The sequence below is a fragment of the Perna viridis genome, chromosome 4, assembly GCF_037379345.1.
Source record: "Perna viridis isolate PV_CMFRI_1.1 ecotype Kerala chromosome 4, ASM3737934v1, whole genome shotgun sequence".
NCBI classification, from domain to species: Eukaryota; Metazoa; Mollusca; class Bivalvia; order Mytilida; family Mytilidae; genus Perna; species Perna viridis.
In genome coordinates, this window is record NC_142448.1 from 43,843,427 (window position 1) to 43,858,282 (window position 14,856).

Below are 14,856 nucleotides of genomic sequence, written 5' to 3' on the forward strand. Positions count from 1 at the left end.
AGATCTTTTTGGCCCAAAACTGCAACTGGAAATTATTCCAAAACTGTGACACCATTGTGAAGTCATTACAATAAGCCACAAAAGATCCATTGTCCTCATATTTAAGTAGCAGTCTTTATATGAATAATGCAAATTCTGTAGAAGTGATACATTCCAAGAAAGGCTACGTGTTTTTATTTTTGTTATTAAGTTTCCTAATAGGTTTATATGATGTAATTATTCATTCATTCATTATGTCTGCTCTTAGGAAATAATTCAGATTTATATATTTATATATTTTACCATATTCAGAACAAATTTTACGTAACTACAACCTAGTAGATATTTTGGGACCATATTCGTGGCTTAATGTACCTAAGTCTTTCCACCAGGGATGGAGATAAAAAAAAGTCTGCTTTTGTCAAAAAATAGGACAATCCAATTTCATACTGCATTCATTAATTCCACTCCTAGGAGAACAAATTAACAATACATGCTCTGCATTCATATAATAAATACACACGGGGATGTATCATAGTTCCGCAGCACAATCAGATTTCTAATTCATTCATTAGGAGTCTGCAATGATATTGACTGATATTGTATATCATTAAAAATTTACAAGTTTATCTGTTCCACTGGCACGCTATTTGCTTTGTAGACTTTTCTGTCAGATCTTGCAAGGTCGGTAATTATGTTTTTTTTATTTGGAATTGAAGACATGTTGCCAATAGTTTTCAAGGATAAAGATATTGGAAAATAGATACCAAGCTGTCACCTAGTTGGAATGGGAAAGTGGAATGAAAGTTAGGGAAATCAAAAGAAAGTCAGTTCTAATGAGTAACTTAAATGTGTCCATACTCTATAGCACTGCAAAAAACATATTATCAAAGTCTTCTATCCTGCAAGCTGTAAGACTTGATACTTTTGAAGTAATTAATGATTCAAGGTTGTAGTACTTTACACAATGATGCAAAGTTTCTTAAAAATCTATAGAACAAGACCATTCCAAAAAGCATACAAACAAAAAAATTATTGTAAAGTAAATTGAGGAAAAAATATGCATACTTTCTTTATCCAATATTGTGAATTTCATGAAACCAATTGCACTTAAGATTTGGACCAGTTGGATTCCACTTCTTTCCACCAAGTTATTATATTATTCAATGAACATTGGCTTACTTAAGTAGGTAGACCAAAGGTAAGGGACATAACTCTTAAATTCATTGACATGTTTCCATCAAATTCAATTTCACCAAAACCTTTCAAGCTTTCATTTGAAACAGAATGAAAGAAGTCTGAGTTACTTTGATGCTTACATGAAATGATGTAAAATGCTGAATACAAACATGCCAATGATTTGTAAGATTTGTGTCCTTACCCTAGGTTTACCTCCTTAAACATATTTAGCATCACCATTATTTCATAAAAAAAAACTTTAGGTCGATCTATATTTACAAAATAGCAAAGAAAATCTGAACTTGACCATTTACCATCTCGAAATGGGATTTTTATAATGTGGTATTGCACCCAGAGGATACTTCATAGATTGTTCAATAGAACAAACACCTTTAAGGTTGGGAGAATTTGATTTGTTATAAATTTTCCCTAAGGGTCAGATCCATGTCAAAATTTTATTTGATACAATCTTTGCCTGTAAACAGATTTATCCCATACACCAGTAGTAATTGACTTAGTGAATACTGATAAAGGAATTCTAGGTTACATATAAATTGACTGAGGTGTTGGTCCTAACTTGATGAGAACAAAGATTAGTAATTACCCCATACAGATTAGGGCATATTTTGATGGGTATATTTATTTACTTCAAAGGTCAATTATTATATAAAAGTTATGAAGAAATTAGGGCTATAGGTTCAATATAATTAAGCCAGCCATCCACCTACAGAAATATCTGGAATTAAGGCAAAAACAGGTCAAAACAACATCCTAACCAGACACAGACTTATGTTCTTTGTAAACATATGCTATAAACCAAATTTTTTGCCAAAATTAAAATCACAATCCAAAAATAAGAATTCAATTTCGCTGCTCTTTACCTCTGTCCAAAGGAAAGGAATTAATTAACAGTGATCTATTTTCATGTTTTTTTTTCTGGTACCACATGATACTAAAACTGATAATGGGAGTAAATCAAACTGATATTAAAAACATATCGATTTCAAGCAACATACTTTTCTTTAAAATAAAGCAAGTCATCTTCTAGTTCATGTAACTAACAAAGCAAATCATTGAAATTACTTCATCATTTTTCCATACAACTCTTTCCTCACATCCATATCTGATTAACGTAACGAATACTCTAATTTCAAAGTATACCATTAATACTCTATATGTCATTCAACCCTGAACACAAGCATGAAGAAAGGCATAAATGATTAATATTCAAATTCTTTTGAAATGGTTTCTAATCTTGAAATTGTCCAAAAACTCGTCAGTCACAAAAAATGTTATGTATGATCTTCAAATATCGTAATTTTTAGTATATATTCATGGATCAGATTCTATAAGTTAAATTAACCATTCAAAAATTCTGTCGAGAAAATATCGAAATCTATGTTTGAAATCAAAATCCTATTACACTCTTCGATAGTTTATAACAAATTTTTAGGAGAGTATATTTAAACACTACTTAGGTCTAAGTATAAAAATATTGGATTAACGAATCCCAGATCATGTTGACTATTTATTTTACAAATTATGAAAATAATTACAAATTAATTCCAGCCATTCAATTTGTTAATTTTCTTAAGCTTATTTCCATCCTTAAAAATATCGGAAATTCTCAAGTTACAAATGAAAAATAATATTAACATTCCAGCTATGATCAAAGTCCTTATGCCAGTCCTTAGGCTTTGATTTGTGGCGTCACCCAAGAATTCATTGTTTATTTATTTATTTGTTTGGACATGTTTTGGAGACCAGTACAGTAGCACTTTATTTTAAGGAATTTGACATATCAAGCAGCATTCTACATATATATAAGCAAAATAGGCATATATAGACACGTTGAAAAGAGTAATCAAGGGAACCAAGGTTATAGCGGTAATCAAAAGAATGTAATCCAGGAACAAAGACCCGACAAGGAAAACAGACATACACAACAAAGAACACACAGCAACTAAAATCATACATACAAAGTAACAAAAGCAAATGAGCAACTCAGACTCCACTACAAACTGGGAGCATGGACCAGGTGCACCGGTAGGGTAAGCGTCCTCTGCTTTTCTAGAAACACCCGCCGAGTTGCTCATAAAAAGTCAAGTCCGGGGTAGACAAACGAGGAAAGATGAACTATGACCCGTTGAATAACTCAGTTTTCATGGTGCAGACGGATACACCATAACGATCCATGAGTTCATGTTGACAACCATAGAACTTTTGTAGTGATGACTTCAATATTGTAGCAACATAACCCTGTTCCAGAAGCCTATTTGTTAGAGTCCTAGTGCGATACAAAAAGTATGCGTAGTTTCGGCAAGCTCTGGCATAACGTATGAGTTGTGATATGAACACTCTATACGCAAGTGCTAAAGGGATGTTGCCACAGATGAAAGGAAAGTTGACAATTCTGAATGAAAAGTCATCACGTTTGTCGTAAAGTTTGGTCAATAGTTTTACTTTACCATCGATTTCTAAGTGTAGGTCAAGATATGAGGTTGACTTCACAGTGTCTGTAGTATCCTTTATCTCAAAAGAAAGGGTGCCATCCAGGGTTCCTCCGAAAAAAAAGGGGGGTGCTAGGACATTGTTTGCCATTTTTAGTCAATTTTACACATGAAAATGATAATTTTTACAATAAAAAAGGAGGTGCCAACCCCCTGCATTCCCCCTCTGGATCCGCCACTCATATAAAATTCACTTCACATGATGTTAAAACTTAAAATTTACATGAATTTCAAGAGAGGTCTGTCACAAAATTTATATGCTCCATTCAATTTAAAGTCTAGTGAAACTCATGTTGACTAGAACTGTTAGGTTGACAATAAGCTGTGTGACTACTACAAAATACATACAAATCTTACCTTTTGTCATCCTGATTGCGTACCATGTTCTGAAAAACAAAAACAATATCAATAATTTTATGCCAAAAACAAAAAACAAAAAGCAAAAACAACCCCAAAAACACAGACAGAATTTTCTGTATGAAAAAAGAGTATCAAAAAATGAAAATTAGCACATTTTGTATATGTACTTGTTTAAAAGATTCTATTCTAAGCTATGTAGCGGCACAAGCCAAATTTTGCACTATGACCAAAAGAAAGTTAAGCTTACCTTCAATTTAGTGTGAAGCTGCTTCACTTTAATATGCATTATTCCAATTTTTACTGGTTCTATACTAATACATTAATTATTTACCCCAAAAACAATGCGTTCTCACTGAATATTGAATGAATCCAGTTTTTTTCAAATTTCATTGAATGAAATTTACGCCAACAGCATCAAAATTTCATTGACTGAAATATACACCTAGAGCATCAAAATTTAATTGACTGAAATATACACCAGTTCAATGTAAACTTGCATAGAATATCACTCAGGATTTAAGTCACATGAGACAAGCAAATTACTGAAATTCTGAAGACTCTTAAATGATACAATTACTAAAATATGAGTTATATGAACAAGTGCACCCAACCACATTCTACATAAATGCTAAAGATACTTTTCATGCTATTTCATCCTCTCTTTTTTTCAGAAAGGAGTCATCTAATGTATATAAATACAGGCTCTTGCTGCGATATACACTGACCCAATTAGAAAATAAAGACAAGGAGGATCAAAAACAGACAGTACATCTCTCCACAATTGGGCTAATTGCATTTTTTCATCTATTAAATTCCTCTTTGTGAACATCTGACGCAAGAGCCAGAATCAGAATTTTATTTATGCACAGCAGTTTCTGATATCTTTAACTTTCATACAGTCTCATCTTTTTCCAGTTTTTTTTAAAGTTGAATTTGTTTTCGCCTGCTGTTTGCACCCATTATGGTATAATGACATGGTTTTAATAGAGAAGTATCAGGGAAGGTTTTTATGACCTGCACTATTATATTAAAAGGTTAATAATGTACAAAGGGTTCAGTAGAGTTTACTTAAGTACACAATGTCTTTGATGTCTGTCAACCTGTGCCGACTGTAACCTTACTCCATATTGTCTTGTGCCATCTTGTTAAGAGAGTAATCAAGGGAACCAAAGTTACAGCGGTAATCAAAAGAATGTAATCCAGAAACATAGACCAGACATGGAAAACAGACATACACAACAAAGAACATAAAGTAACTAAAATCATACATACAAAGTAACAAAAGCAAATGAGCAACTCCAACTCCACTAAAAACTGGGAGCATGGACCAGGTAAGCACCCTCTGAACAGTCAAAGACCTCTTAAATTAAATTTCTTAAGTATTTTTTTTTTTTTTTTTATTACAAAAAAAAAATCTTCATAAAAATACAATCTTCATAAAAATACAGTTGTTAACCGTCTCTAACTTCCATTTTGTTTCTCAAAAAGAAGTAAAACTTGAGACACTAGTATTTTGGTTTTGGTTTGAAGATAACATCTAAATGACATGCAATCTCACCTTAAAAGCCATCATGGTGGACTTCCAGAAAATGATTAAATGGCAAAAGAAGAAGTTTGATTTTGACAAAAAAAGTTATAACTCCTACAAACATTTCAATGCATAGGATTGTGTGACTAAACATCTTTCTTGGTGACAATTCAATTTCATAATAATATTTGTATAACACTCACAGCATGAAAGTGAAATTCGTAGGTTCAAAGAAGGACATAAAGATCAGAATGCACTGAGTAAATTCATTTATTTCCCTTGGCTGGCAGTTCAAAGTATTAGGAGTTAGAAAATACACCTGAGAAGAAAATTTATTATTTGAATGAAACCCAATTTAGCACTGAAAGACCATCCCTGAACTGTGTGAACTTTCAATTGTGCACATATTCATTTGTAGCTGAAAGTGCATTTCCAAAATTGTTATAAGAGTAAGAGGGGGTCCATAAATATTGTTATTCATTAGAAAGTACAAACAGAGGAAAAATCTTTAAATCAGTTAAGCTTCAATATCAACTTAATGGGTACACAAATTGTTGAAAATGCTAAGAAGAATATAACAGAATGAAAGGCTGGAGCTGATCCAGAATTTCAAGTTAGGTTGGGGGTGGGGAATAGAATAAAAGACTGAGTGAAGAAAGACAAGATAAATTTTTGGGTGTAGAATTTGTGAAAATTTAAGATGTTCTTTTTTCACAATTTAAGGAAGAGTGAGTGTACGCTAGGTCCACTCATAAAAATTTATGCCTAAGACAAAAAAAGGTAATTTTACTACTATGCAAGTATTATTGGTCATTAGGTTCTTGCCAAGTGGATAAAAACCAAACCATGAATCAAAATATCCACAAATAAAAACACTTTCACATGACCACTGAAATTAACCTATATATAAATGATTTTGAAGTAGATAGATGCATTTTATACTTAAGTAGCACTACACCTAAGAATCATGCAAAATGTGATTCATGGTTGGAAAGCCTACATATTTTTATTTTTGATATTTTGTTTAAACTGTTACAGTTAACAGAAATTGATATGTGGTTTTTCATATAACCCCTGTTCTTAGAAGATAAAAATTATATAGAATTTACTGCAAAATTCATAACTAAGGGAGATAACTCTGCAAATGACACTAAAATACAATAGAAACTGTTGTATTTTCAATGTGGATTATCTCCTAAGAGCAGACAGATTGGAATGAATAATTATACATTTCATCATATAGATCTATAAAGCAACTTAATAACAAATATAAAAATATGTAGCCTTTTTTGAGGTGTATCACAATTTGCAGAATTTGCATGATTCTAACAAAGACTACTACTCAAGTCACATTTCTATCACATTCTCAACTTACTGCTTTAGGAGGAGTTGTGTAGTACAATTGACTAGATCCAGTAGGGATGTCATCCGACACGCTTGTCATTGTTTCCGATGACGTCGTAGAGTCAGTATCATCTTCAAAGTTCCAAGCAGAACCTGCAACAACAGATCAGAAAAATGTAAAAATTTGACAAAATAATCGTTGTTATTTTGCCATGAAGTTTACGGTGTAACAACTGTTGCTTCAAAATGTTTTTAAAGCATATAATGATAAATGGCCATGTGATATATCCTGAAGAAATCCAGGAAGTCAAAAATGCTGTAGGATACAAAATTGTACATCAAAAAGGTGCAGTGCAGTAAAATACTTAATGGTAAAAATTGTAAACTGACTCCTGTTACCTTCCTATTTTAGCAAAACATGTTGATAAATTCAGAGAATCAGGGAGCCTATAAGACCATAATTGCAGAATTGTCCTCTTTTCCCTGCTTTTTACTTACATGCAGAATGAACTTGTTATTAAAAAATGCAACACAAGATAAACTTTTTATATCAAAAATGCTGAAGCCTTTTGGTACAAAATGTAAATGCTAAACTATCCCTACCCTGTTAACCCAATTCTTTAAATGGATTTAAGATGCAACAAATACATTTATTGAAACTCCAAGCAAGGAAAAAGAGAATTTCCAAGTGTTGTAACTAGGCCAATCTTTGATTTATGTCTGTTAATAACCTTAAAAAATTAAAAAATTAAAAAAAAAAAAAAAAAAAACATTTACAGAAGTCAAGGTAAATGGACCTTGAGTATGAAGGGAGAAATCTCTGTCCTTGTGTAGGTAGAAAATGTATTCAATGAAAGAAGACTGTGATAATTATATAAAAATTCAAAACATTAAAGAAAAAAATAATAACATCATATTTCATAACTGCAATATCAATGATATAATTGCACTAATTTCACACTATGAATAGATAATTGTAAATCTACATGGTTATGGGAAATTTATTCTATGGAGTGGAGTTGAGGAATGGAGTGTTGGAGTAAAATAATAAGGTTTAAATGTGAAAATTAAATGTTTGATTTACAGGTACAAATGGTATATATAGTTTATAGGAAAGACTGAAGTTGTGAAGTGAAGTCTTATACAAGAATATTGGATTTGATAGCAGGGTTTGAATTTGAAATTATGTACTTGATTCATGATATATTATATAATATACAAAGGTTACAAAAATGATTGTTGGAAGTTTATATTAAAAAAAAAAAAAATACTGCCCAATTTATCATATTCTGGAACAAAACTACATGTATTCGTTGAAAATATATAGAAACGTAACAATATATAGTACTGTAAAAATAATTATACTTCAAGAAGCCACTTCATGACACCAATCCATGACTCCACATCATAAAATAAACCATGCCAGGTATGACGGCATTAGAGTTCAAATTGTTTGAATGATAACAACCCCTGCTCCACTTTTTCAGAGTAAACTTTAAAAGTAATCATTTTTCTTTATAAATTTTCACTGGTGGCTTGCCAAGATAAATTAATCAATATGCAATAACATGCCTCTGACATGCTTTTTCTGGCATGTTATATCTAAGTATTAATTTTACAGAAAGTTTTATCAGTTCGACACAATCTTAGCAATTAGTAAGGTTATATTGCTCAATTTCCTGGTCTGTTTAGACAATTCAAAAAGATAAATGATAAAAAGCATATCAACAGAGCTACGAATTTAAGCATATCATTTGGTATTATCCACAGAAGTTGTATTTCAAAATAGCTTTAAAATGTTTGCGTTTTCAATTAATTTCCCTTTTCCATGTCATTTTGTAATATCTGAAAAGCAAAAAAATAATTTCAGCCTTGGGTCATAGAGCAGAAGTTAGTACAAATAGATAGTTCTTTCAACTTAATGACTTACAGCACAAACAATGATGATGTTCATGGGATAGAGTTAGTCTTTCCTCTACCTTTATTGAATGATTGACTACAAGTTTTAAACTTACAATCATTTCATAAGTATTTTAATCTGTGTGTGATAGAAAGTTTAATTGATATCCTTCTTCACTTAACTATCTTTGGAAATTCATCAAACAAGGGAAACCAAATTCATTCCCTGAACATCGTAAGTGTATGTGCTACAAAGGTTACCAAGACTGGACACACTAAATCAGTCGTAGAAAGACAAGAAGTCAATATAAAAAAGAGAAAGCCTTCAACATTTAATTTGAAAACAAATGGGTTTCTTTTAATTACTAGCTAATATTTCAGAAAATCCCCTAACACCTAAATTAACCAACACTTCGGCATTATGACTAGAGGTACATGCATGCCTGCAAATCAACTCAAAATTACTCATTTCATAGAGAAAGATTTAAAAATTTATTTTCGTAATTACATGGTTTTCAATTTCAGCTACTTGTATTTCTCTAAATTAAACAACAGAAAACAGAGACACTAATTCCAGATGCACATTCACTTTGCGCATTATCCAGATCAATGCAATAATTAACCTGTTGCTCTAATAATTCAGTAATTAATGTGGAGAGTATCATTTCCCACCAAAACTGACATTTCAGTCACAAAAACAAATGATAAGTTATCTCCCCTTAATTCTTTGATGAATTCCAAACATTCAATAGGTGGTCCTTGAAAGAGAAGTTGTTTGTATTTAATCTACCACCAATACATCCTTTTCCTTAAAATGTTTACATTCAGTGAATAACAATACACTTAGAATGTATACACAAACATTTTCACCTGCGTTCACTTCCATAATGAAAAAGAAATAAGGACATGAATTTCAATTTAACCGAGTGAACACAGAGCACTATTTGCTTTTGTTGAGTCTGTAGGACATATTTCTATAGAGTTACTTTGTACAGTTTCTGGCACAATGCCGTTAAAGAAGTATTGGATCAAATATTAAAACACTCAGCAGTTTTTCAAACATTCTCTCAAGTCGAGTAGGAAAAAATGGTTGTTTCTGGCCCCTTTTTTTTTGGCCTTAGCTTCTAAACATTTATATTAAAATGCCAAAAAATAATCCCTGCCTTTTTGTTCTGGTTTGGCACCACATGGTACATTAACATTGAGCTCTATTCATTTATACTCAAGTTTTTGCTCTTGCTTGGGTTTCATAAAAATCTCAAATTGAAATTTTCCTTAAATCCTAATGACTTTCTCCTCTAATCTTCAGTAACAATCACTCTTTAGTTGGAAAGACTTGAGGAAATTTTCAATTTTCAATTTTTTTATCAAAAAAAAAAAAAAAAAGCACTAAAACCCAATGTTTATGGACACTGGACAACAACTTAAGTAGCAGTCTTTGTAAGAATCATGCAAAATCTACAAATTGTGATAGACCTCAAAAAAGGCCACAACATACCATTAAATGGAATCTGGAAAATCTACCACAAACACTTATCTCCCCTTTTTAGACCCAATTGTGAAAATCGCTCAATTCACAGTGCTTTTGGCTGGAACTGTGTAAAATACTACCCTATCATTTATAACTCCTTGAATAAGCCTTCAAGTAAACAGTTATTGGAAGTTGAAGGACTTGTCAAGAACCACTTTGCATAAACTTTAGAAAAGTTCAACAAGTTACAGATAGAGTTATTCTAATAGAGCAATGGGTTGTAGAGTGTAAGCAAATGATAATATCTCTAAAATATACATTATAAAATGAGAAAATATGCCTATACTATATTAAATCTCATCTCAACATGTAAATATTATTGAACTGAAATGAAATTAAATAGTTCAGGGTAAAGGTTTAAAAAATTCGATCATTTTTCATGAGTTAATACTATTTTCCTGAAGATTGCATTCTTGACCATAGAAGTGTGGTAGTATCTGATGAAATAACTTTATAATGCTGTGAAGTATTTTTATTTGAGGGAGAACTTTTTGAGATTTGTAAAATATCATAAGTTCGTAGATTTTTGAATTCATGAATATTATTAGAATTTTACTGATACTTTAAAAGTATTTATATTTGTGGTTAAGAATAAAAACACAAGTTTTCATGGTTTAAAGTATTCTGATACACTAAACATGGAAAATTCCCTTTTCATCGGGAACAAATTTTGTGGTTCCCTTGTCCCTACCCACGAAAACCATAAGAGTTGGTACACCACGAATAAAAATTCACAGTAACTTAATATTTGTTGTAAATTTAATTCATGATTTGACTGAAACATAGAAACCATACAGACTGGTAACTTAGGAACAACAGATTACTCACAGGTCACCAGACTTGCCGAAACGGACTGCCAATCACAGGCCCTATGAAAATTCAAAGGCTCTATGGAGATATAGTATCCATTGTTACTTCTTTAATTTATCTTTGCATGTGAAAATATATCCCTTCTTACAAAAATCCAAAATCAGTGTCTGCAAGTATGATGGCAAAATACATTTGCAATAAATACATTTCTAAATTCTTAAATGAAAGACCATAAGCATATCATGATCAAAGCCATTTACATTATAATCTAACATTCCTGATTTAGAAAAAAAAACTTACCATTAAAGAAATGTAATATTCTCGTCACTAAAATGAATTACAACTCAAGTCAATGCAAGTGAACATTAGTTTGCATATAGAAACCATAAACTATTCTAAAATCAGGAACAATTCATCAAACGAACAAAAAGTCTTCTTCTTTTTATATCATCCGTATAAACCACATGGCCTTCAACTCTTGTTATAGTGAAAAATGCAATCGTACTCAAATCATCTTTCAGCACATTCAAATTAACGACCAGGTAATTCTTAAAAACAAAAATAGAATTAAAAATGAAACAAAATGAACTTAATTTACTTTAAATTGCAAGTGCAGTAGGTGGAAAACTATCCTAAATGCAAGTCCCCCCATTGATAAAAGTGGTAGGAACTAATTGAAGATATAGTTTAATGGTTTAGTAATAGATAAGTTAAAATGAGGACAATACTTTCCAGTGCAAGGGGGAAGTGTTGTAGATTTTTTTAACATTCAGAAATGAATCATTTCAAATATCAGTACATCTTTGGGGAGGTGGACATATAGTTTTATTATTTCTATGAATAAAAATACCAGAAAATTTCAGTCAGGAGGGCATAAAAAATAATACAGTAAAAACATTAAGTTCAGGAACAAAGCATTTATATCTTTTATCATTCCTATGATTTATCCTTGAAATGACACTCAAAATAATTTCTCTGCCAAAAATAAGGCATTACTCAAACAAGACCGGAATCTATATTTTTAGAAAAGCAATTGACAAGCTGACATCCGGTGCTTTATCACCAACTTCTTCTTTCTAATTTACATCATACTCATCAATGCCATAATATAAATACCAAATATTATCTGATATAATATCATAATCATACATGTATCTATAATGCATGTCTTGTACCTGGTAATCCTCCTTTCAAGGTTTTAACAAATCAATGGTAGAAGATTTAAGCATTTAAGATTTGTATAAATACAACAAGGATTTCTATAGGAGGAGGGGGCTTCATCACTTGAATACACAACAAAAGAGCAGTTAAATAGTAAAACAAAGCGTAGTCTGTACTTTAATAAGAGATAACATGGGCTAAAATAAACCTGGATGCACCCCCTCAAAACACATGCACACACTCATTCACACCATTATGATTTTCCGATAACCTAATTCCATGATGTCTATTTCAGACTAGCTGATAGTCCTGGAAAAGTGCAGCCTCTATTTAATTATTGCACCACCTGGTCCACTAACAACTCTTTTCTGGGCTGACAGTTCTAATCAATAACCACATTTCCTTTCAAGCCAAAAAATCCAAAATGGAGTTGGCAAATACGAGTTATATTGGAATTATTACAATTGTGATAGAGAGTAATAGGCAAGGCACTCAAAGTGTCATCTTACCAAACAAATAATTCATATAAACTTAATTTCATGTACTTTTAATTGTAACTATGCATGCCATGAGCTGTCAAAATAGAAAATTAATTTTTTGAATAATCCATCACATATATTTTTGAAATTAATCTAGCATCAATTTTGATCCACATACTGAGAAGAGCATACTTTATTACCAAATTTTTTTTTTTTACATTTATGAAGGAAGAGCTAAAAATATGTAAGAGTGCATGTTCTGTAATGAATAAATGCACATTTTAGAGATTTAAAGAAACACTGTATCTCTCTGAAATTTAATGACTGGTATTTATAGTAGATTTTAATTCCCATTTAAAAGTACATGTCTACCTTTTCTAATTCATTTAAAAAGAAAACAAAAACAGCAAACTAAGGTAATGCAACCTCAATTCACATACATAGGATAGCTAGGCATATGTCATCATAAATTACAGTAGGGTTTGGACTATAGGAACCAACAAAAACTTATGTTACCCATTTCTGCAGTTGAACTAAATTAAAATGTTACAATTCTATAATTATTCTGTTCAATTTGATAAATCAAAATGGTTAAGGGAAAGGGGGTGGGTTGGGGGGGGGGGAGGGTTAAAAAAAAAAACGTGGAGCTAAACCAACCCTACAAAGTTTTATTGAAATGTATTAGGCAATCTCAATGGACCATGATGTTACCTGGGTGGACAGCCTGTTACACAGACCTGTAGATGTTACAATTCATTTCTAAAATCCTGCCATATGAAGTTGCAGAAGAGATGATTAATTAAGGAACAGGTGAATCAAGCACATAATATGCTCCTCCCTATTCCTTTCATTGTTTCTCTGAACCTAATAAAGGGTATAAACAATAAAAATGAAAACAGAGTATTCGGGCATCCAGAAATCCCAAGAAGGGGTGCCTGCTGACTGGCCTGAAGGTGGGGAGGGGGGTCCCACCTGTGATTTCCAGTTTATTTTCTTTGGAAGTCACCGTCCACTAAAGTCCCTTTAATTAACCATTGCAAAACATCTGTAAGCTAGGGCAAATATTGTACTGCAAAACATATTCTACAGCCTTGCTTTCCTGTACTTTCATTCAATAGAGGGGAACGAGGAAAGTAACAAGTTCCCAACAGACCAATATGATTTAATAACATCAAAAAAAAAAAAAAAGGTAAAATCCACAATGAAAAAAATGGTTTTCCAGTAAAATCTGGAAAATCATGTCAGCAAAAATTTCAAAAGACCGAAGATCTTCTAAGAAAATTTTCGTCCTCAATAGAGAGATATGCAAACTTAATGTCATTATACTTTTTAGAACTAGGTTAAATATTCATGACATTCAAGGTTTAATGATGACTCAGCACTACAGTCAATAAGGAAATGAAAAGTCTATGCCTTTAATGTATACAAATCATGAAACATGAAAAACAGGGATGCAAGAACGTCATAATTTGAACTAAGGCTGATTTGTTCAAATAGTCTACCAAGACTTGCAACAAAAGCTTTTCAATTAAGTAGGTTGCACTATGATAACACACGGAAAAACCATAAAAAAAAATCATACACAAAAACAAAGTGAAAAGCAAATTTCTCCCAACCATTTCACATTACATAATAAAATGCTGTATGCATTGATAATCTTCTTATACAGAAATATCAAAACCATAAGTAAGAGATCCTTATGAATATTTCATAACTTTGAATCTGATTCAAGAACCATTATTTGAACAGGGTCAATTAAAACTCCATGCTCAATTTGAGGAACAAAGGGCCCCTGTCATACTTAAGTGGTAAATCATATGTAGATACTTTGCATTTTCAGTTTCTCCATTCAACTGCAAGAAAAGAACTGTAAAAATTATGCAATTAATACAGAAATATTCCTAAGCAGCAAAAGACATTATGATGAAATGAGTATTTGAACTGCACTTAGTTATACAAGGAAGTACCAATGTAACGTCAATGATTAAAAAAAACATACTATACTCATCTCCACATACTCAAAATTGAAACAGTCTCGGACAGTCTCAAACGGAGTCACAGTAGTTAAATGCATAC

At 31.6% G+C, this 14,856-nt stretch overlaps 1 protein-coding gene across 6 annotated transcripts in view; it reads right to left on the reverse strand.

The window, feature by feature from the left end:
- LOC148620207 (ankyrin repeat and fibronectin type-III domain-containing protein 1-like) overlaps positions 1–14,856 on the reverse strand; it is a 208,995-nt gene that overhangs the window by 31,756 nt on the left and 162,383 nt on the right. For all 6 annotated transcript variants that reach the window (XM_088580895.1, XM_088580893.1, XM_088580896.1 and 3 more), the window contains 2 exons: positions 6,932–7,053; positions 4,026–4,054 (listed from right to left, as the gene is read on the reverse strand). In XM_088580895.1, coding sequence (XP_088437021.1) covers positions 4,026–4,054; positions 6,932–7,053 — 151 coding nt within the window. The remainder of the gene's footprint in view (positions 1–4,025; positions 4,055–6,931; positions 7,054–14,856) is intronic.